General features: G+C 42.8%; 1 protein-coding gene across 1 annotated transcript in view; it reads right to left on the bottom strand.

Annotated features, from left to right (window-relative positions):
* Nucleotides 1-22,694, bottom strand: part of LOC143268199 (uncharacterized) — a 79,816-nt gene extending 57,122 nt beyond the window's left edge. Inside the window, exons 1-6 of the mRNA XM_076549345.1 lie at nucleotides 20,008-22,694; nucleotides 17,733-17,803; nucleotides 14,715-14,742; nucleotides 11,061-11,177; nucleotides 7,776-7,846; nucleotides 2,010-2,034 (exon numbers count right to left, since the gene is read on the bottom strand). Of these exons, the coding sequence (XP_076405460.1) occupies nucleotides 2,010-2,034; nucleotides 7,776-7,846; nucleotides 11,061-11,177; nucleotides 14,715-14,742; nucleotides 17,733-17,803; nucleotides 20,008-20,029 (334 nt within the window). The 5' untranslated portion in view covers nucleotides 20,030-22,694. The remainder of the gene's footprint in view (nucleotides 1-2,009; nucleotides 2,035-7,775; nucleotides 7,847-11,060; nucleotides 11,178-14,714; nucleotides 14,743-17,732; nucleotides 17,804-20,007) is intronic.
* Between the last annotated feature and the right edge of the window lie 235 nt (nucleotides 22,695-22,929).

Here is a 22,929-nt window from a genome sequence, read left to right as displayed (position 1 = left end):
TTTTTAATAAAATATGTGATTCTTTGAGAATTCCATAAAATGTATTTTGATCATATTCATCTCCACTCATCACCCTAACTCTCTTGATTCCATTCATATCTCTCCACTCCTTACCAGCTCTGTGCTCTTTTAGTCTCCCTAAGTAATTCACCAAGTTCAATTTGTGCTAATCACATACATATATATGGGCATGTGGCCAACCTCTGCAATTCAGTCAACCTGTTACTGGCAGAGTCAGCTTCTATACACTCTCCTTCCATCAACAGATCTTCTATTTCAGTTTATTATTTTTGTTTTTTCATTGATTATTTGTTATGTTTTGTTGATGAAAAAGGCCTCTAACCCAGGCTGGCCTAAAATTCACTATTTAGAAAAGGCTGGTCTTGAACTTATGACTTTCTTGAATCTACCACTCTAAATCAAAGATTACAGACTGTGTAATCCTGGGTACATTACATTGAGTACTTGGGATGAAACTCGGGTTTTTAGACACGATAGGCATGTACTAAGCCAATCACCATAAGAGCGCCACTTAACACATCAGCTCACTGGTGAGAGCCCGAGCATGTAGATACCACCAATGTGGATAGAATGATGCCCAGTGGCACTCTTCCCTGCTGCCTGTGTAAATGCACCAAGAGCAAAAATGGAATAGGCAACATGGAGTCTAACTACCCATGACAGGAAGTAGCCTTACTGCTCACTGTCCAGCTCTCCTTTACAAGTATATTGTTGGTTGCTCGCATAGGACCCATATAAGATCAAAGAGGTCAACACTGTGGTTTGTAGGGAAGAGAGGTTCAAAAACCTTTCTCACCCCTAACTAAGAAGCTATTGGTAATTTATGGCTTCTGTGTGAGGGAGGGAGAGATTAATTAAAGGTGTTGTCCCTGTAGCATTATCCCAGGTTCAGTGGATGCCCCTACATGTTTGCATATATGTTTAACATAAAATGGACTAGCAAGTTATTTTTTAAGGATAAAATTTGGAAAAATGTAAAAAGGGAGAGGATCTATGAACAGTAAGAGTTATAAGGGATGAATAAGATGAAATACGGTGCATAAATATATCAAAATTAATAAAATTATAATAATTAAAAAAATAAAATTTAAATGAATTGCTGGATTGATGATGCAGCACAGATCATTAAATGAATGATGACTGGAAATCTTAGTGCACACTGTCCTTAAATTTTGTGGCTCTTTGTGCCCATGCCAATATTGTCTAATCTGTTAATGCTTTTCTCCAAAACTTACAGGAATACATCAGATCTAAGATAAATCGACTTTGAACTATTCATCCCACTCTCCCCTGTACTTTAATTGTGGGCTTTGTCATCTTAAAAGGAGCACTGTGCTCCTCTACCATTCAAAGCAGTGACTGTCTGCTGCATGCCGAGTGACACTTCCTAGGACTTCCAACCACCACAGCCGTCACTGCAGTGTTTGGGATCCCGGTAGATCTGCCTTACTGCAGGCAGATGTAAGAAGACAGAGCTCTCCACAGGGATTACTGTGCCCTTGATGAGGTAAGAAGTGGCTCTTAAGATGCACAGCTAAGGAGCCTCATCACTACCTCTTGAGTTCTAGTTAACTCATTTATGAAGGAACACAAGCATGTAACTGACCCTGCATATCTGAGATGAGGTTTGAATACATTTTTGTAGTTACCTTGTATTCTGATTTTCAATGTACACATCTGTAACTGGAAATTGGGTTGTGAAAAAGGCATCCTACTTTTGGGGGGAAAACAGATTTAAACAAGAATCGAAGTACAATACCCTCAAATAACAAAGGATTACTATTGAACACAAGAACCATAGAAATATCCATGATTACTTACTTGCTGTGGCCCTTGCCTTTAAAAGAAACTAAGAAAAAAAATTTAACACAACAATTCTCAAATCATTAATATGTTACATCACAGTGGTGTATCACACAAAATACAACCAGTGTTTTCACAATTCCTACCTCAGTTGTGTCTTAGGAAAATGATCCCACAATACATACCACATTTATGTTTTATAGTCATCACCTGCAATCAATAGGAAAGAAAATATTTAATGTCATGATCATGCTGAGCAATGTCTACAAAGCTGTTTTGCCCACTAACATTGTGTGACTGAAATCAGGACATAGAAGAGTAGTAACAAAGAGACTATATTAATGGGTACATTATTCGATGATGTCACAGAGATCTGGGACTCTGTCCTTTGTGATACAAACTAGTACTGGGCATACTTTTTCTTATTCAGTGGCAGATCAGGTAAACCTATCTGGCCTATAGAGGGTTGCAAAACTTATATCACATACCATCTATAAAAACTTTTATGTTTCACTAAGGTATTTTTTGTTTCTAGACTATGGTTTACAAATAACTTGAGTATATGGTTGGAAGCTTAGTGTGTCCAGCTTGAGGATGTTCAGAGGATCTTTCAACCATGAGGACTGGTGTAAACTAGAGGCCCCCACCTTGGTGGGATCACTCATACAGCAGGACACAAAGTTGTGCCACATTGTGATGTATGCTGTCTTGATCAGGACCAAGTTGGTACAGTTCCATTCCCTCCTCTTCCTAAATAAGCTCTCTAATATCCGTGATGACTCAGATCAGTTTAATGAATGAAATGTGATACCCACTGAAGCACAAGGGGACCACCGAGGTAACCTTTCTACCTCAGAGAAATGAAAGTCCCTCTTACCCTCACAGTCGTCACTGGTCGGTGTTGCTTGTAGTGGGGTGAGGCCGCACTGGTGGTAGGTTCAGGGGACACTAGGGGAAAGGAAGCGACTCTCAGCTCACGGGACTTAGTATTATTACAGGGCATCTTTGCTTGATGTGAGTAAAAGCAACTGGACTTGGAACATCTTATTAAACCTAATGAACAATATGGTTGGGTTGTTGCAGGACTGTCTTCAAGGAAGAGAAATAAAGGCAGAGAGTAGCTCTGGAGAGAAATGAGGAGCAGATTTTTTTTGTTTGTAGGGAATGGTAATCTCAATCAGTGTAAAAGCATCTATTATGTGGTTTAATGATGAAATGAATCATTCAAAAATTTCTTTTTATACGTATTCTGTTTGAGAGGCTCAACAGCTGGCAGTGCATCCAGCAGAAGTGACCCTTCTGCACCTGGTTCTCTCAGTCAACCATGTAGGTTCCAGGCTCAAAGTATTGATCTCAGTCTTTACAACAAGTGCCTTTACTGCTAAGAACTCACTGGTCCCCTATAACAAATCTTATGATAAAAACCACAGAGTACAATCAGTCCCTGAGATGACTTTCAGGGTAGGGCAATGGCTACTCTCTTCAGCTTCAGGTGAGGTTTTTACCTATGTACCTGTAGTACAGGTCTGATCCACACTTTTATTAGGGACTCAACTGCCTTTCCAGGCATGTTTTTCTGAAAAGGGTCTTTTCTGCTCTCTACCAGTGATCTTTTCAGTCTCATGAGCTTTGTGAGAAACTGACATTTAGTGATTACAGAAAGACCTAGAACACCCGGGACTGAGAATAAGGACATGTCTGGGATTTAGGACCCATTGCATGGACAATGTGTTGCAGTACGGAGGACCCACAATAAGGTAACACAAAGAAGGAACCACATAAGCTTCTGTGGCAATTATGAAAGAGAAGTGGCTGGGGAAGGAGAGGGGCAGGAGATCATAAGAAGAGAGACAGAAAGGGAGCGACTAGAAGAGGAATCCTGTTTCTCTGTCACACACAGCTCAGAAGCAGGCACTACACACTGAATCCACAGTTATAGTCTATGATAGAGAGCAAAAAAAAAAAATCTGCAGAATGAGAGAATCCTAGAGGAGCAGACATAGTTCTGATTAGCCTGGGCTGTGAGTCTACGGAAGAAGTGACAGGGAAGCCACTTAGAGAAGAGAGACTCCTTAGAGCATAATCTCATGTCCCCAGGAAAGAAGAGACAGGTCAGACCACGCCAAAGTGGGAGACTCAAGTACTGACAGCATAAGAAACAGACACACATTATGGTGCATAGAGAACTGATCCTCTCCTGTCCATACAATTTATTCTGAGAAACATGGGCAGTATTTTAGGGAAGCTCACAAACTCAGTCTCTGCATATTGGAGGCTGAGGCAAGGATGCCTCTAAGAGCACCAAAGATCATCCAGAGGGCAGATCCTTTCTCCCTATGTCATCCATTAATTTAAAGGATCAAAGAAGGATATCACCCTATAACCCTCCTTGACTCAAATTACACAGAATGCCAGTTAAAGTTAAGGAACATAGACAGCTCATGACACACATGAGGCTTCTATTTACCAGGACATCCCTAAGGTAAGAATGAGGCTAGTGTTGCTAGAGAAGCCTGCTAACTACGTAGCAGTCTGCAATGTCCTACAAGGAGGGACTAAATGGTCCACAGAGGACCTAGTAGGCACTACTACCAATGTCTCCAGGGAGCCGGGAAAAGGATCTGCTCATTCTTTACCACCAGGACCATTTTGTAAGTACTTCAAATGTATATTTGAATGCCCAGGAGTAGGTTGTCCCTCACCAGAGACTGGCTTTATCATAGATTGAAACCCCAAACTGATCACCACTGTTTATGGGCATGGTGATGGCAAATCTCAGGAGTCAACTGATAGGTCAGGGCTCTGGTGATGCCTCTATGGCATTATCTTGACAAGGTTAACTGAGGTAGCAAATGGTTCAGCTGTTAGTACATTACTCCTGGACTGAGATCCATGACTGTAGAAGGAGAAGGTGAGCTGAGCATAAAGAAACACTCCTTTTCTCTATTTCTGTTGCACTGGACCTCTGCCTCAGGCTCCTGTATCTATGGTTGCTCAGCAAATATGCACACCATACTCATGGTATCATGGGAAAACAAGCACTCCTTCTTTGGCATGTTTGGGTCATAGTATTTTATCACACAAACTGGGAAAGAACCTTATGCACAAATTCCATGGAGAGCTACTAAGTACAATGACAGGCTTGGACACTTGGTAGTGGTAAATGGGGATAAGCGCTAAGTGTTGAAAGACTGCCTTCAAATGACAGAGATGAACCCAAGAATATTACCCCTGACAAGGCTACCATGATGCCTTTGAAAAGGAAGAACACAGAAACCTCCTTCCATGACCTTGCCTCTGTTCTTTCCCATAAGCATAGGGTGTGACACACTACTCCAGAGACCCACTCCCCTTTGGTCAGACTAGAAATGCTGTTATCTGTTTCAAATTTTGTGTTCACTCTTGACAATTTTGACAATGACCATGCCAATCTTGAGCTTGTTTACATTCAGTTCATCTACATCACCGGTATGTGGGAGAAAGTAACAGAGAGGTTGCCTCACCTGTTCCTGCCTACACCAGGTGAAGGGACAGTGACAGAGACAAGATTGAGTTCACCTTTCCTCTGTTTCTTGTTACTCAATGTTTGCAAAAGGTGAATTTACATTACATTCTTAAATCGTGTGGTTGAATTTCAGCTGAGGAACTATGCAAGTCAACATTATCTACACAGGAAACTATGGTAATATCATCACCTTTCCCTCCTATCATACAATGATGATCCACAACTACCATATGTCACCCAATGAGATTAGTGCATTTCAACAGTACCTTCTCTTTCAGTAGATGGTACATGGCCGGAAGTGTCTGCCTGGACTTCCGGTACTTCAGCATCCTTGGGGGAAATCTTCCCTTTCCCAAAGAGTCTTCTTTTAATTCTGGAAACTGGCATGCATTAACAGTAGAGACAGTTATGTCAGTTTCATGGCAGAAAATAGAGGAAACCAGTCTGTTTTAGTACACTCCATGGCATGCCCATTCTCCAGGCACCATCATCAGAGTCACAGTGGTGTTTCAGGAGCATCACTGAGTGCACTGCACACTCCAGCATGCACCGCATTGGTGGTGTAGGCAAGTCCTAAATTCATGGCAGTGTGACAGTGTGTGTGTTTCCTTGCTGAATACATGTACCTAATGAGTGCTCACCTTCAAATCACAGGCACTGACCAACCCTGAGAGGAAAAACACATGGAGCAGAGTGTACCCAACCTTTAAAGATGTATTCCCACTGGATATGGAGTGCACTGCTTTCATAACAGTTCTCTGTAGGCAGAGGAGGTGAAGCTCTGTGATTTCTAGGCCAGTATGGTACATAAGTAGGTAGTTCCAGTATAGATAAGGACAAACTGTGAGTCCCTGAAACCCGCCCCCAAAAGCAATATATTCTCAGAGAATGAGGTAGAACACATCAACCTCCAGGTGGTGACTGCAGTTCTCAGTGCACATGTACTTAAATTGTGTTCCTCTTTGGGCCTATGCTTCTGTTGTCTACTCTGTTCATGCTATTCTCCAGATCCCAGAGAAACCCATTTTAGAAATATCCATCCTACTCCTCTGTATATTTTATTTAATTGTGAGACTCTGTCATCTTAAAAGGAGCACTGTGCTCCTCTACCATTCAAAACAGTGACTGTCTGTTGCATGCTGAGTGACATTTCCTAGGACTTCCAACCACCACAGCCGTCACTGCAGTGTTTGGGATCCCGATCGATCTGCCTTACTGCAGACAGATGTAAGAGTACAGAGCTCTCCACGGGGATTACTGTGCCCTTGATGAGGTAAGAAGTGGCTCTTAAGATGCACAGCTAAGGAGCCTCATCACTACCTCTTGAGTTCTAGTTAACTCATTTATGAAGGAACACAAGCATGTAACTGACCCTGCATATCTGAGATGAGGTTTGAATACATTTTTGTAGTTACCTTGTATTCTGATTTTCAATGTACACATCTGTAACTGGAAATTGGGTTGTGAAAAAGGCATCCTACTTTTGGGGGGAAAACAGATTTAAACAAGAATCGAAGTACAATACCCTCAAATAACAAAGGATTACTATTGAACACAAGAACCATAGAAATATCCATGATTACTTACTTGCTGTGGCCCTTGCCTTTAAAAGAAACTAAGAAAAAAAATTTAACACAACAATTCTCAAATCATTAATATGTTACATCACAGTGGTGTATCACACAAAATACAACCAGTGTTTTCACAATTCCTACCTCAGGTGTGTCTTAGGAAAATGATCCCACAATACATACCACATCTATGTTTTTTGGTCTTCGCCTGCAATCAATAGGAAAGAAAATATTTAATGTCATGATCATGCTGAGCAATGTCTACAAAGCTGTTTTGCCCACTAACATCGTGTGACTGAAATCAGGACAGAGAAGAGTAGTAACAAAGAGACTATATTAATGGGTACATTATTCAATGATGTCACAGAGATCTGGGACTCTGTCCTTTGTGATACAAACTAGTACTGGGCATACTTTTTCTTATTCAATGGCAGATCAGGTAAACCTATCTGGCCTATAGAGGGTTGCAAAACTTACATCACATACCATCTATAAAAACTTTTATGTTTCACTAAGGTATATTTTGTTTCTAGACTATGGTTTACAAATAACTTGAGTATATGGTTGGAAGCTTAGTGTGTCCAGCTTGAGGATGTTCAGAGGATCTTTCAACCATGAGGACTGGTGTAAACTAGAGGCCCCCACCTTGGTGGGATCACTCATACAGCAGGACACAAAGTTGTGCCACATTGTGATGTATGCTGTCTTGATCAGGACCAAGTTGGTACAGTTCCATTCCCTCCTCTTCCTAAATAAGCTCTCTAATATCCGTGATGACTCAGATCAGTTTAATGAATGAAATGTGATACCCACTGAAGCACAAGGGGACCACCGAAGTAACCTTTCTACCTCAGAGAAAGGAAAGGCCCTCTTACCCTCACAGTCTTCACTGGTCGGTGTTGCTTGTAGTGGGGTGAGGCCGCACTGGTGGTAGGTTCAGGGGACACTAGGGGAAAGGAAGCGACTCTCAGCTCACAGGACTTAGTATTATTACAGGGCATCTTTGCTTGATGTGGATAAAACTGCATGGATTTAGTACATGGGTCTAAATATCATCAGACTTTTCTGTCCCCTCAGCAACACCTAAACATTCAGCAGTTGTTTTTGAAATAATTGCGTCCGAGGCTTTATAGTATTTACAAATGCTTGGCCGGTAGCTTAGGCTTATTAATAACTTGATCTTTCACTTATATTAACCCATATCTTATCTATAGTTAGCCACGTGGTGTGGTACCTTTTATCCCTACAGTATTCTCATCTTGCTTCCTCTGGGTCTCGCTGGGGACTCCTGACTCTGCCCTTCCTCTTCCCTGCATTCTCAGTTTGGTCGCCCTGCCTGGCTACTGGCCAATTAGCCTTTTATTAAATCAATTCAAGTGACAAATCTTTACAGTGTACAAGAGGATTCTTCCATGGCAACTAAATCTAATGGAAAATATGGTTGGGTTGTCGCTGGACTGTCTTCCCGGAAGACAAATTAAGGCCCCGTACAGGTCTGGAGAGAAATGAGGAACAGATATATTTTCCTTTCTAGGAAATCTGAATCTTAAGCAGTGTGAAAGAATAGTTGTATCATGTAAGGATTAAATAAATCTTTCAAAAAATTTTTTACATTTATTATATTTGGGATGCTCAACAGCTGGCAGTGCATCCAGCAGAAGTGACCCTTCTGCACCTGGTTCTCTCAGTCAACCATGAAGGTTCCAGGCTCAAATTATTGATCTCAGTCTTTACCACATGTGCTTTTACTGCTACACACTCAAGAACCACAGAAAAGTAACCTTATGATAAAAATCACAGAGTTCAATCAGTCTCTGAGATGATTTGAACACAGGATAGCTGCTACTCTCATCAACCTCAGCTGGCCATCAGGAGACTTTTATCTATATACATGTAATAAAGGTCTGATCCACACCCTTTCTAGAGAGTCAACTGACTTTCCAGACATATTTTTCTGAAAAAGGTTCTTTTCTGTTCTCTCCACTGATCTTTTCAATCTCATGAGCTTTGTGAGACAATAAATGATTACAGAAAGACCTGGAACACCCAGGACAAGATGAGAACATGTGTGGGAATTAGTCCACATTGCCTGGACAACGTGTTCCAGTACACAAAATAACCAATAAAGTAACTGGAAAAATGGACCACATAGGCCTCCAAGGTTTTCCAGACCAACAAACATGGCAATAATGAAAGGGAAGTGGCTGGAGCGAGGGAGAGGGTGGCAAGAGGTAACAAGAACGGAGATGAAAGTCGGGGGGGCTAGAGGAGAATCTTGTCTCTCTGTCACACACAGGTCAGAAGAGGACAGTATGCATTGAACCTACAGATATAGTGCACAATAGGAAGTTAAAAAAAAAAAACTGCAGACTGAGAGAATCCAAGGGACGCAGACATAGTTCTGATGGGCCTGGGCTGTGAGCCTACTGAAGTAGAAAAAGTAAAGCCACGTAGAGAAGAGAGACTCCTTAGAGCATAAACTCATGTCCCCAGGAAAGAAGAGACAGGTCAGACATGCCAAGAGTGAGAGACTCGAGTAGTGACAGCACAGGGGACAGGCACCTCCTGCAGGTGTCTGGAGAGCTGACCCCCTCGGGTGTATAACCTGTATTATGAGGAACATGGGCAATATTTTAGGAAAACTCACAAACACAGTCTCTGCATATTGGAGGCTGAAGCAAGGATGTCTCTAAAAGCACCAAAGATCAACCAAAGGGCAGACCCTTTCTCATCCATTAAGTCAAAGGTTCCATGATAGATATCAGCCTGAAATCTCCCTTGACTGAAATCACCTAGCATGGCACTTAAAGTCAAGGAACATAGACTGGTAAAAGCTAAAGACATATATGAGGTCTTTACTTGTCAGGACATTGCCAGTGTTGCAATGAGGCCGTACAACAGAAGCCTGCTAGCTATTTAGCTGTCTAATCTTTGGTTGTCCTTTGAAGATGGACTAAATGATCAACAGAAGACCAAGAAAGCACTACTACAAATGTCCCAGGGGACCCAGGGACAGGATCTGCTCATTCAGTATCACCAGGACCACTTGGTAAGAAATTTATACACACATTTGAATGCACAGGGGCAAGTTGTCTCTCACCAGAGAGACTGGCTTTATCATAGACTGGAACCCCAAACTGTTTGTGGGCATTATGATGGCAAATCTCAGGAGTCAACTGATAGGTCAGGGCTCTGGTGATGCCTCTATGGCATTATCTTGACAAGGTTAACTGAGGTAGCAAATGGTTCAGCTGTTAGTACATTACTCCTGGACTGAGATCCATGACTGTAGAAGGAGAAGGTGAGCTGAGCATAAAGAAACACTCCTTTTCTCTATTTCTGTTGCACTGGACCTCTGCCTCAGGCTCCTGTATCTATGGTTGCTCAGCAAATATGCACACCATACTCATGGTATCATGGGAAAACAAGCACTCCTTCTTTGGCATGTTTGGGTCATAGTATTTTATCACACAAACTGGGAAAGAACCTTATGCACAAATTCCATGGAGAGCTACTAAGTACAATGACAGGCTTGGACACTTGGTAGTGGTAAATGGGGATAAGCGCTAAGTGTTGAAAGACTGCCTTCAAATGACAGAGATGAACCCAAGAATATTACCCCTGACAAGGCTACCATGATGCCTTTGAAAAGGAAGAACACAGAAACCTCCTTCCATGACCTTGCCTCTGTTTTTCCCATAAGCATAGGGTGTGACACACTACTCCAGAGACCCACTCCCCTTTGGTCAGACTAGAAATGCTGTTATCTGTTTCAAATTTTGTGTTCACTCTTGACAATTTTGACAATGACCATGCCAATCTTGAGCTTGTTTACATTCAGTTCATCTACATCACCGGTATGTGGGAGAAAGTAACAGAGAGGTTGCCTCACCTGTTCCTGCCTACACCAGGTGAAGGGACAGTGACAGAGACAAGATTGAGTTCACCTTTCTTCTGTTTCTTGTTACTCAATGTTTGCAAAAGGTGAATTTACATTACATTCTTAAATAGTGTGGTTGAATTTCAGCTGAGGAACTATGCAAGTCAACATTATCTACACAGGAAACTATGGTAATATCATCACCTTTCCCTCCTATCATACAATGATGATCCACAACTACCATATGTCATCCAATGAGATTAATGCATTTCAACAGTACCTTCGCTTTCAGTAGATGGTACATGGCCAGAAGTGTCTGCCTGGACTTGCGGTATTTCAGTCTTCTCAGGAGCAACCATGTGCTGCTTTTGATGGTTCTTTTCCAATAGATTGTATTCTGGGAATGCATTAACAGCAGAGACAGTTATGTCAGTTCCATGGCAGAAAATAGAGGAAACCAGTCTGTTTTAGTACACTCCATGGCATGCCCATTCTCCAGGCACCATCATCAGAGTCACGGTGGTGTTTCAGGAGGATCACTGAGTGCACTGCACACTCCAGCATGCACTGCATTGGTGGTGTAGGCAAGTCTAAATTCATGTCAATGTGGTGTTGTTAAAAGAAGAGCAACATGACTGTGTTAAGTTTGCTTTTACCTGATAAACAGTGTCCATGTCTCTCTTGGAGTTCCATAAATATGGTAAACTTTATAAACTCCCTCCTTTCTGAGTAGTGTTTATTAGGGTGCTATATACTGTGAAACTTCTCAGTGCAAAACATATGAATAAACATACATACATACATATATATATATCCATCCACATACACACACATGCATGCATACATGCATGTACACACACACACACACACACACACACACACACACACACAGCTTGACCTCAAATAAATGTACATATACTACCGAATTACTCTGTGGTATTTGTTATTGTCAGAACAGCCAGCTACATTTGAGTGAATCCAGGTAGCATGAGGTTGTGTTGGTTACTCATGCAACCAATGGTAAAGAATGTATTTATTTTCACTGTTTACCTTCACTGTTTACATGAGAAACTATAGAAGGGCCCTAGCTTAGCAGAAATATATGATCTTCCTCCAATATTTTCAACCTGCCTAGTGCCTATCAGTTAGTGATTCTCTAGATAGTGGACCACATTGAGAGGTAAGCAAAGCTTCCATATTTTCTAGAGATGCTCAGATTCAAAGTCACTCAGAGCCAAGTTGTCACATGATGGTTGGGATGAGTAGGAACTTCCCTTCCACTAGCCAGGCCTGGATATGTCCTCATTACGAATTGACAAGAACAGTAGCCAGGTGCATTGGTAATATAATAAACAGTGCCTGTACACGTCATTTTCTAGGTGACATCCTCATTGACCATGTGTACAGCCTTTATTAATTCTGGCTAAGATAGGGGTAATGACTACAGGAGCATCGAGAATGCACTATACCTGTTCATGCCTTTCTCACCCAAGTCCTATCTTCTCTATATTGCCATTTAATTTTTCCAGAACAGATCTGTGTTCTAGTCTAGCCTGAAATTTCTACAGCAAAGAATGAACTTATGTCTCTCTTTCTTCCACTTCTCAAGGACAAGGACTAATAAGATTGAGACATCCTGGGCACATTTTGAGCAGAATTAGGAGTCAAACTCTGGGTTTAATTAGCAAACTGCGCGTGGTTATGCTAATCATGCACTGAGGCAACTGGGCCACAAGCTCCAGTCCATATTAGCATACTAGCTTTTCTTAATACAAACTGCCATATAACAAAGTACTGAAAATGTAAACACACTGTGCATAAAATACTTTTGAAATGATGTTACTGAGCCATATACTGTTCACTGCTGAATATATATGTGTGTGTGTGTGTGTGTGTGTGTGTGTGTGTGTGTGTGTGTGTGTATACACACATATATGAGTGGTCACACTGAAAACATGAGGACCAATTACCACTGAGAAGAAAACTCCTGGAGCATAATAGAGTGCACCCCATTTTTAAATATATAGTCTCACTGAGTGTGGTAGTGAACTCCTTGTATAACAGTTCTCTGAAGTCACAGGCAGGCAGAACTGTGTGATATCCAAGTCAGAAGGGTATATATGTAGCTAGTTCCAGGAGAGCCATGGATACAGTGAGATCCTGTCTCAAAAACAAAAAACAAAAAACAAAAACAAAACACTATGTTGTCCAAAAAGTCCGACATCACAGATCAACATCCAGGTGGAGACTAGAGTTCTTAGTGGACACTGTGCCTAAATTGTGTTGCTTTTTGTGTCCATACTGATATTGTTAAACACCTTAAAGTTTTTCAGGTTTTACTGGAAGGAGCCCACGAAGTCTAGCACACATCCATCCTATCTCAACGTAGTGGTAAGCAAAGAATCTGTGATCTACACCACAACATGGGCTGTTTTCTTCCACACTTGCTAAATGTGTGCAGGCAGGGTATTAAATGTAGTCGTTGCACTGCATGTGTGAAGATCCTCATAACTTATTCTGGGCATTGGTGTGTTCATCTGCTTAGGAAAACACATATCAACCCACTACATATGGCTGTGGTGAGCTTTAAACACATTGTTATAGGTAAATCATGAATACTATTTTTTTCTCAAGGAATTTACAATTTTAATATAAACCAGCTGGCTCATTTCCAGTTACATTTTTTTTTAATTTTATTTTTCTTTATTAAGAAATTTTCTACTCACTCCTCATGCTATCCACAGACCCCCCTCCTCCCTCCTCCCATCCCCAACCCTCTTTCCCAAGCCACCCCGCATCCCCCAAATCAAGGTCTCCCATGGGGAGTCAGCAGAGCCCAGCACACTGAGCCTAGGTAGGTCCAAGCCCCTTCCCACTGCACCAAGGCTGTGCAAGGTGTCACACCACAGGCACTGGATTCCCAGAAGCCTGCCCATGCACCAGGGACAGATCCCGATCCCACTGCCTGGGTGCCCCCCAAACAGTTTGAGCCAAACAACTGTCTTCCATGTCCAGAGGGACTAGTCCAGTCCCATGGGAGCTCCACAGCCACCAATCCACAGTTCATGTGTTCCCACTACTGTGGTCCATTATCTCTGCACGTCCTCTCATCATGATCACAATGTCGCTCACCTACAGTATCTCTCCTCTCTCTCATCAATTGGATTCCCGGAGCTCAGCCTGGTGCCTGGCCGTGGGTCTCTGTATCTGCCTCCATCAGCCACTGGACAGAGGCTCTATGATGACAGCTAGGTTATTTGCTAGGCTGGTCACTAGAGTAGACCGGTCCAGGCACCCTCTGGACCACTGCCAGCAGAACAAGGTGGGGGTTAACCTTGTGGACTCCTGAGAGTCTCCCCAGCACCCTGCCTCTTCCTGTTTCCATGATGTCCTCATCTATCATGGTATCTTCCTCCCTGCCCTCCCACTCTGTCCCTGTTCCAGCTTGACCCTCCCATTTCCCTATGTTCTCATCCCCCACTCCTAAAAAATGTATTTTGTTTACTCAATCAACATAGATGGAGTAAACAAAATACAGTTTTTAAAAAAAGTCTCCCAGAACAAGAATGGAGCCTGTGCTAGACCTTCCACAGTTGTCTTATGGCCAGCTGGCATGGGGGCTCAGGTCCTTAATATCTTTTTCACAACAGTTTTCCTGAAAATTGGGTTCAATGACATGGACATCTGTCTAGATAAAATAAGTTTAAACAGCCTGGTGCACAAAATCCCAAACTAAGGAGGTCACAGCTAGACGTAGCAACTGTAGACACATGACTATGATTTCTTACTTGAGGTATCACTTTTTTTTCTAAATCAAACTCCCAACTGTCAATTGATGAATGTGTTTTTGCTTACTGTGGTACACTAGACAAAAGACAACCAGTATTCACACAATTCACATCTAAAACATGTCTTCAGTGACTGGAATACATACCACCCCATCTGTCTTTCCCAGGTTCCATCTGCAAAACACAGTAAAGAAAACACTTTGAGACTCAGATTATGGCGAGTTCTGTTTGTACAACACTTTGGCTCACGTGTTTGCTGGGCATTATTACACCAAGGATTGCCAAGCCCTTGGGTGGAAGATTCTGGATTAGTATGTCATATGATACTGACAGAATATCTCAGGACGTCTCTTTTGTGACAAACACTAGTCTGTTTTTCACTTTTGCTGACTAGAGGCCACATCAGGTATCCCTATGTGTTTAGCCTCCACTGATGGTCAGCTAAGGTATATCACGACATGACAGAGCAACTCTATATCTGGTTAGTATGATTTGTTTGTTTGTTTGAAACAAGAATTAACCTTTATTGAGCACTTATTATGTGCCAGGACAGATTAATATCTTTTAATATTTTAAGGCAATTAAGTAAATATTGTTATTGCTACTTTATTGAGGAAGGCAATGTAGACACAGAAAGGATAAGTTTGCCAAAAGTCACAGAGCCAAGAACTCCCAGTTTTTCCAGACAGGAGGCTTGAAGCTCAGAGCTCAGGTTGTCATACCACCAGCTTCCTTTGTAGAGTCCCTCTGTGGCCCATGGGTTGGAATTCCTGGTCAGTGGCCACTCCCCCCCCTACATGACCGAGCATGTACTGCCAAAATGATTAGTCATTCCAAGGCTTTATGGCCTATGTAATACATGCACTGCATCAGGCAATCTATGCGCATACGTGGCATAGCTACATATGCCCTCGGGCAGGGGAATCCATAAAAAGCTAGTCACAGGGGCCGGGTGGTGGTGGTGGTGGTGGTGGTGGTGGTGCACACCTTTATTCCCAGCACTCGGGAGGCAGAGGCAGGCGGATCTCTGTGAGTTCAAGGCCAGCCTGGACTACCAAGTGAGTTCCAGGAAAGGTACAAAGCTACACAGAGAAACCCTGTCTCGAAAAACCAAAAAAACAAAAAACCAAAAAAAAACGAAAGCTAGTCACAGCCTCCTGTCCCCTTCTTCTCCTCCCCCTGTCCCCACAGATCTTCCATAGGTCCAAGCACATTCTCTTCTGTCCCTCCTTCCCTAATAAACTCTGAGAGTGGGTTTCGTGGTGCCTCGAACCTTTTCTCGCTCGGTAACAGTGCCGCTTAATGAATAACATCGTGCCGCCACATAAAAGCCAACACCACGTGCTCTTTTGCTCTCCCCAAAAACTGCCGCCGTCGCCGCCGCCGCCGCCGCCGCCTGGTTCTCCCACGCCCGCCGCCGGGGTTTGCTTTCGAGGGCGCTAGTTCAAAGGCGGCCTCAGCTTCCCACGGGTCTCCCGGAGACTGCATATTCCCTGCCTGGTCCAGGGCGTCCGATTCGCAAGGCCACGCCTTGTGCTGATGCCTCGGGAGTCCCTCTCTCTCCCGGGCCCACAGTCCAGGATGCCAGCGGCGGCATCTTAGAAAAAAGACCTTAGCGTCCAGGAACCGGGCAGGGCGTGAGGAGTGCGAGGCCGGGGTTTTCTGACACAGCAGGGGCTGACGTGGCAGGGCTGGGGTCTCCCCATCCGCCACAACAGGTTTCTCTCCGCTGCCCGCGTCCGTCCGGCTGCGCGCCTCGTGAGCAAACGCCCCGGGCTCCGCCTTTGACTTTCCCCGGGCAGAGACACCCCTGCGGCCCGGTGACTCTCCCGCGCCTCCCTGCATGGCTGCCCTCTGCGCTTGCGCAGACCGTAGCTCGGGTGCCCCGGGAGGGCCGCGCCCACCCGCGCCCAGGCTTCCTGCGGTTTTTCACAAGCTGGAAGCGTGGCTGGCTGCATGGTGCCTCTCCTCTCTCCTGGCGGCAGCTGAGCGGGGGCGAGGTTAACTTGAGGACTCCGGTCTGCACATGGTGTTGGCAGGGGCTTCCGGAAGGGGAAATACCGTTTTGTTGACCCCAGGTGGCCCCGGGGCTGGCCGGGGGCGGGGGTGTTGGAAGAGGACGTGAATTCTGACTGGAAAATGTCCCCCCTCTCTTCAAGGAGGGCCCCAAACAGGCCCCGTCCGGCCTCCTCTCGAGGCCAGGATCTTAGGGAAGGGTGTGTCCATGAGTTGGGTAGGACCCCCTTACACACGCGCGCGCGCGCGCGTACACACACACACACACGCACGCACGCACGCACGCACGCACGCACGCACCCCAGTCGAGGCCGAGGGTTTCGTGGTCCCCGAGGATAACGTGCACGCCCATGTGTTTGAGTCAGGCATACTGGTCTACACCTGTAGCTCCCGCACTTGGGTGGTAGAAATGCAGGAGACCAGCAGTGTGAGGCAAGTCTGGGTTGTATGAGACCCAGTCCTACATGCCATAGTTTTAGGATATTTAAGGTATTCAGAATTGTAATCGCCCTTATTTAAGACCTCATAGGCTTAGGATGAGTTGGTGTTTCTGTGTTGAGAAAAAAATAGCCCCATCTCTGTTGTGATTTCTAGAGTGGTACAAAAATATCTAAGTTCCTGTATTCTACTGATTATTATGATTACTATATTACTACTATGCCCTTTTATGAGGCACTCTAATAATGTACGTGCATCCCATGACTTAGAGTTCTGAGCAACTGGACACCCTATACTGGGGCATATGAAGCTTCCACAACATTGATCTTTGGGGAACAATCAAATTTAACCTAAACCAGAGGCTCTAGAAGTCATAAAAGCGGGAGACCCTTACGTGAACATTCAAGTCTACATGGATGATATGCCTATCAACTTCCAAGTGAAATTTACATACTTTTGTCAAAAGCGGAACACCATGCTCCCAAAGACATCCTGTCCCCTTGACTCAAAATCAATACCTGACATAAGCATGTGTGGGTGTTCTATGCAATCACTAATCTGGTCAAATTCTGTTTCCCCTTCTTCCTAAATATACTATTTAACACCCATGATAACCTAACCAACTTTATTTTTCAAGTGTGAGAGCCACCAAAACCTAAGGGAAGAATCATTAAAGCAGCTTTTCACTCTTTCATAAAGAAACTGTTTACCTTTGTCAAAGAACTGGGGGACTTCTGTACATCAGTTGAAGATGGTGTTGCAACTTGATGTTCAGGTGTAACTAGAGGGACAGAAAAATAACTGTCAGTTCATGGTACCATTTACCCACCCAAGCATCTTTACTTGACATGGATAAAAGTGCATGGCATCAGTACATGTGATTAGACTTAGTTAAGCGACTACTGGACTGTTTTTCCTAATGGCAAATGTAGGCAAAGATTAAAAAAATAATAATAAACAGGGTTTTTTTTCCTGCTTTCTAGAGAATAGGAATCTAAAGCAATGTGAGAGTCTGTGTTTCAATATGTAACTACTGAATGCATGTTTTAAAAAGCTTTTATACATTTATTCAGTGTGGGAGGGAGCACATCAGAAGACAACCTTTGGTGGCCAAGTCTCTCCTTCCATTAGGTGAATTCTGGGGACAGAATCAAAACATCAGGTCTGGTGACAAGCACTGATACTTACTGAGCCATCTCACTCTCTCCATTAAAATAAATCTCACAATTAAACAACATATCACCATCAATTCCTGAGATCATTTTGAAGCCCAGAAGAACTAACAATCCCTTCAGCATATCTCACAAACATATTTCAACCTCCATCAATTGATACATTCTGATTCTGCATTCACCACAAAGAACATAGAATTTTAGCCTTGATAACATATACATTTTACTGGGGAAGTGAATTTAGTATGAGGCATATGGTGTAACTGTATTGATCCTTCATCCTTTGACATACAACAATAATTTACTGAAGAGTGGAAACCAATAATAAGCATATTGTGTCTTGTTTCTCCTTCTAGTCTTTTCTTACTATTCTATGAACCTTTGTATTCATGTGTTTTGTGGCATCCAATTTAAAACCAGCAGTGATGGGGAAGAATGATTGTCTGGATCCTGTTGATCATTCAAGTCCTTTAACACAGTTCTACATGAGAGTTGCTTCAAGGGTGATGCATACTCTAAAAACTGGGTAGATATTCTGGGTACTTATGTGTCACTCTTTCAGGGTGTATAGCTCACAAGGTCTCTGTACTTCTAAGGGCCACATTTGTATTGCCATTAGACACCAATCAAAGATCTCCCCATTTGTAATTGTCTTTAGGCCAGGGGTGAAGGTGAGTGTCCCAACCCTAAGTATCTGTGAACTGATGAGAAGTACTGGTACTTCCTTATAATGACTAGGATGAAATGTGACACTGATGTAACAATACCTGTCCTGGGCTATGTCATAAAGTAGATAGTACCTAGGACTTCTACAGACTTGCAGATATCCTGACATGTGTTTAGAGACTCAGGATAGTGGGCAATATGTCTGGGTTCACATCTTGGCTCTTCTACTTAAGCATATTCTCTCTCTCTCTCTCTCTCTCTCTCTCTCTCTCTCTCTCTCCTCCCTCCCTCTCCCTCTCTCTCCCTCTCTCCTCTCTCTCCCTCCCTCCCCTCCCCTCCCCTCCCCTCCTCTTCTCTCTCTCTCTCTCTCTCTCTCTCTCTCTCTCTCTCTCTCTCTCTCTCTCTCTGTTGTGTTATTCCACCCTGGGAATTCACATAGTCAATGAAGAACATGTGTCTATGCTGTTGCTGAGTCATTTAATGAATATAACCCAAGCAGTGTCAACACTTGGGAAGGTTAGATATTGTAAAATATCCTGCTATCCAAAGTCCTGAATTTTAAATTCCCAGGTCACTGTTCTTCAATGGCATATGACTGATAGTCCTAAAGACCTACATTTCAAATTTACCAATCTCTATTGAAAAGAGGTATAGATTTTTAAATGATTCCTATGTTGACCTAAGTATACAATCAATCAAATGTCCATGCCTAAAAATAGCCAGCATTGTTCTCTAGAATATTCTAGCTACTTTACCATGGTCAGTGTATACCTGTTTAATGAAATGAACCCCAGAATTCTTGATGGATTAACATTACATATTAAAATGTCTAGTATTATAAGATCATTGAAAACATACAATCTTAATTAACAGCTCTTCACAAATATGAACATCTCTATATTTAGGTTTTGAACAATTCATGAAGACAGCTATAGCTCTGAAAGAGGTCTTCTATTCACAACCCTGGAGCAGTTCTGGGGAGCTAGCCTCTTCTGGACTGTATTTCAAAGTATTTCATAGAGAATAGAATATACATAATACATAATAAAACATAATTCTAACAACACAGAAGTTATAAATATTTAAAGATATTTTGAGAAACATTAACCAGTCTAATTGAAGTATTCAATGGCTAGTAATGTCATACCTCGACTACAGCAGTTCCCCATTATACTCTAATTCCAAAACAATATCTCTGTATCTATAAGCGTGTATATTGGAGGCAAGTCGCAATATATACTGGCACTCTGCACTGCGGTGCGAACATATCTAAGTACATGTCAGCAGCATGTCATAGAACGTTCATTGTGAACTCATCATACTGTGACACCCAACAGCTGCTATCTAGGCAAGTCAGCTCATATAAGTCCAAGACTACAGCCTGGGTTATTTTAAATGCCACTGTACTTTACTTCATGATGGCCAACTACAAAGTAAATGTTTTCCCTACACACACACACACACACACACACACACACACACACACACACACAAACACACACACAACTTGCCCTCAAGGAAATGGATGCACTACAGAATTTCTCTGTGGTGTCTATTAAATGGCAGAAGAGTGAGCAACATGAGTGAACTCAGGTAGCATGAGGTTTGTGTTGGTTACTCATGTAACTAACAGTAGAGAATGTATTTATTTTCACTGTTTACCTTCACTGTTTACATGAGAAACTATAGAAGGGCCCTAGCTTAGCAGAAATATATGATCTTCCTCCAATATTTTCAACCTGCCTAGTGCCTATCAGTTAGTGATTCTCTGGTTAGAGGACCACACTGAGAGGTGAACAAGGCTTCCATATTTTCTAGAGATGCTCAGATTCAAAGTCACTCAGAGCCAAGTTGTCACATGATGGTTGGGATGAGTAGGAACTTCCCTTCCACTAGCCAGGCCTGGATATGTCCTCATTACGAATTGACAAGAACAGTAGCCAGGTGCATTGGTAATATAATAAACAGTGCCTGTACACGTCATTTTCTAGGTGACATCCTCATTGACCATGTGTACAGTCTTTATTAATTCTGGCTAAGATAGGGGTAATGACTACAGGAGCTATGGTGATATTTTATTTGTACTGAAGTGTGATTTTATTTGTATGTTTAAATAAAGTTGCCTGGGGGTCAGAGCTAATAGCAAGCCATAGCAGAAGCTGGGTGGTGGTGGCACACACCTTTAATCCTGATCACATGACAGGCAGATCTCTGTGTGTTCAGGAATACAGCCAGCATGGAGACACATGCCTTTAATCTCAATACCAACCATAGAGACCTAGAGGTCTGTATAGACTGGCAGTGACGAGGGGGTCATGTGGTTGGGTTTACAACCAATAAGAAGGCAGAACAGAAAGTCAATAAAAAGACAGACACACAGGAAGTAGGCCTCTTTCTGAGGGGAAGGACAGCAGCGGCAAGAAGGTTAAGAAGGTGGTTTTAAGTCTCAGCTCTTAGCTACTGCTCTGACCTCTTGGGCTTTTGACTCTGCATTTGGCTCTGTGTTTCTTATTTAATAAGACTGTTACATCTACAACAGTGCCTATACACATCATTTTCTAGGTGGCATCCTCATTGATCATCTGTACAGCCTTTATTAACTCTGGCTAAGATAGGGGTAATGACTACAGGAGCATCGAGAACGCACTATACCTGTTCATGCCTTTCTCACCAAAGTCCTATCTTCTCTATATTGCTATGCTTTCTTTTTTATTTTTTCAGAAAAGATCTCTGTAGTTTCTTTTGTTTTTTACTCTTGCTTTTTGGGGGCCCACCATCCAGCTCCTAAATAAATCACATAGAGGCATATTCTTTCTTATGAATGCCCGGCCTTAGCTTGGCTTGTTTCTAACCAGCTTTTTTAACTTAAATTATGCCATCTACCTTTGCCACTGAGCTTTTATCTTTCTCTGTTTCTATATACCTTTCTTTACTTCTTACTCCACAGCTTACTGTGTAGCTGAGTGGCTGGCCCCTGGAGTTCTCCTCTCCTTTTCTTGCTCCTTGATTTCTTCTCAGATTTCTTCTCCAATTCATTCTCTCTGCCTTCCAGCCCTGCCTATCCTTTCTCCTGCCTAGCTGTTGGACATTCAGCTCTTTATTATACCAATAAGGTGTTTTAGGGAGACAAAGTAACATAGCTTCACAGAGTTAAACAAATACAGCATAAAAGAATGCAACACATCTTTGCATCATTAAATAAATATTGCACAGCATAAACAAATGTAACACATCCCAAGCTAATAATCCACAACACATCAGGTCTTTGGTATTTCCTTCAGTCTGCAGAGATAGTCCTGCTGTCGAGTAACCATTCTGTACACTATGAAGATTTGTCACTGTGATTGGTTTAATAAAGAAGATGACTGGCCAATAGCTGAACAGGATAAGCTTAGGTAGGAGAGCCAAACTGAGAATGCTGGGAAGAGAAAGGGTGGAGTCAGAGGAGTTGCCAGCCCAATGCAGAGGGAGCAGGAGATGTAGGTAACATGCTAATAAAAGTACCGCCACATGCAGAGCATAATTGAGGTACATGGGTTAACTTAAAATGTAAGAGCTAGTTAGTAATAAGCCTGAGCTATTGGCTGACATTTATAAGTAATCTTAAGTCTCCATGTTGATTATCTGGGATCGGGGGTCAGGAGAGGAAAACTCTGCCTATAAATGGCACCCAACTTCCAGGGCCATGTTCCTCCACATAAAGCCTGAGCGAGCTTTAAAAAAGGTTCTAAACACACAGAAATGGAGCCAGACATGACTTCCTAGTCTTGTGTCTCTCATACCTGCTGCAGTACAGTGACAAAGCTCCTGGCAATGGCCACCACACCATGAACTAAGCCACACGGTGGGTTCCCATCACATGGGGCACAGTAGAGAGAAGTATCTCCCAGCAGCATACTGCATGGCAGGTTTAGGGTTTTTGCAGACAGAAAAGGTTACAGATACACAGTAAAGACAGATTCAGATGAAGACTTCTAAATGGATAACAGCATGTTTTAAAATATGCATACCCTTGGGATAGAAAAGATAAAGTGTAGAGGAAAGTCCTTTAAAAAGGAATAGAGTACTT

Source organism: Peromyscus maniculatus, chromosome 12 (assembly GCF_049852395.1).
Source record: "Peromyscus maniculatus bairdii isolate BWxNUB_F1_BW_parent chromosome 12, HU_Pman_BW_mat_3.1, whole genome shotgun sequence".
Lineage (NCBI taxonomy): Eukaryota > Metazoa > Chordata > Mammalia > Rodentia > Cricetidae > Peromyscus > Peromyscus maniculatus.
Note: the sequence above shows the minus strand (reverse complement) of the source record. Positions and strands in the feature narration are given on the sequence as shown.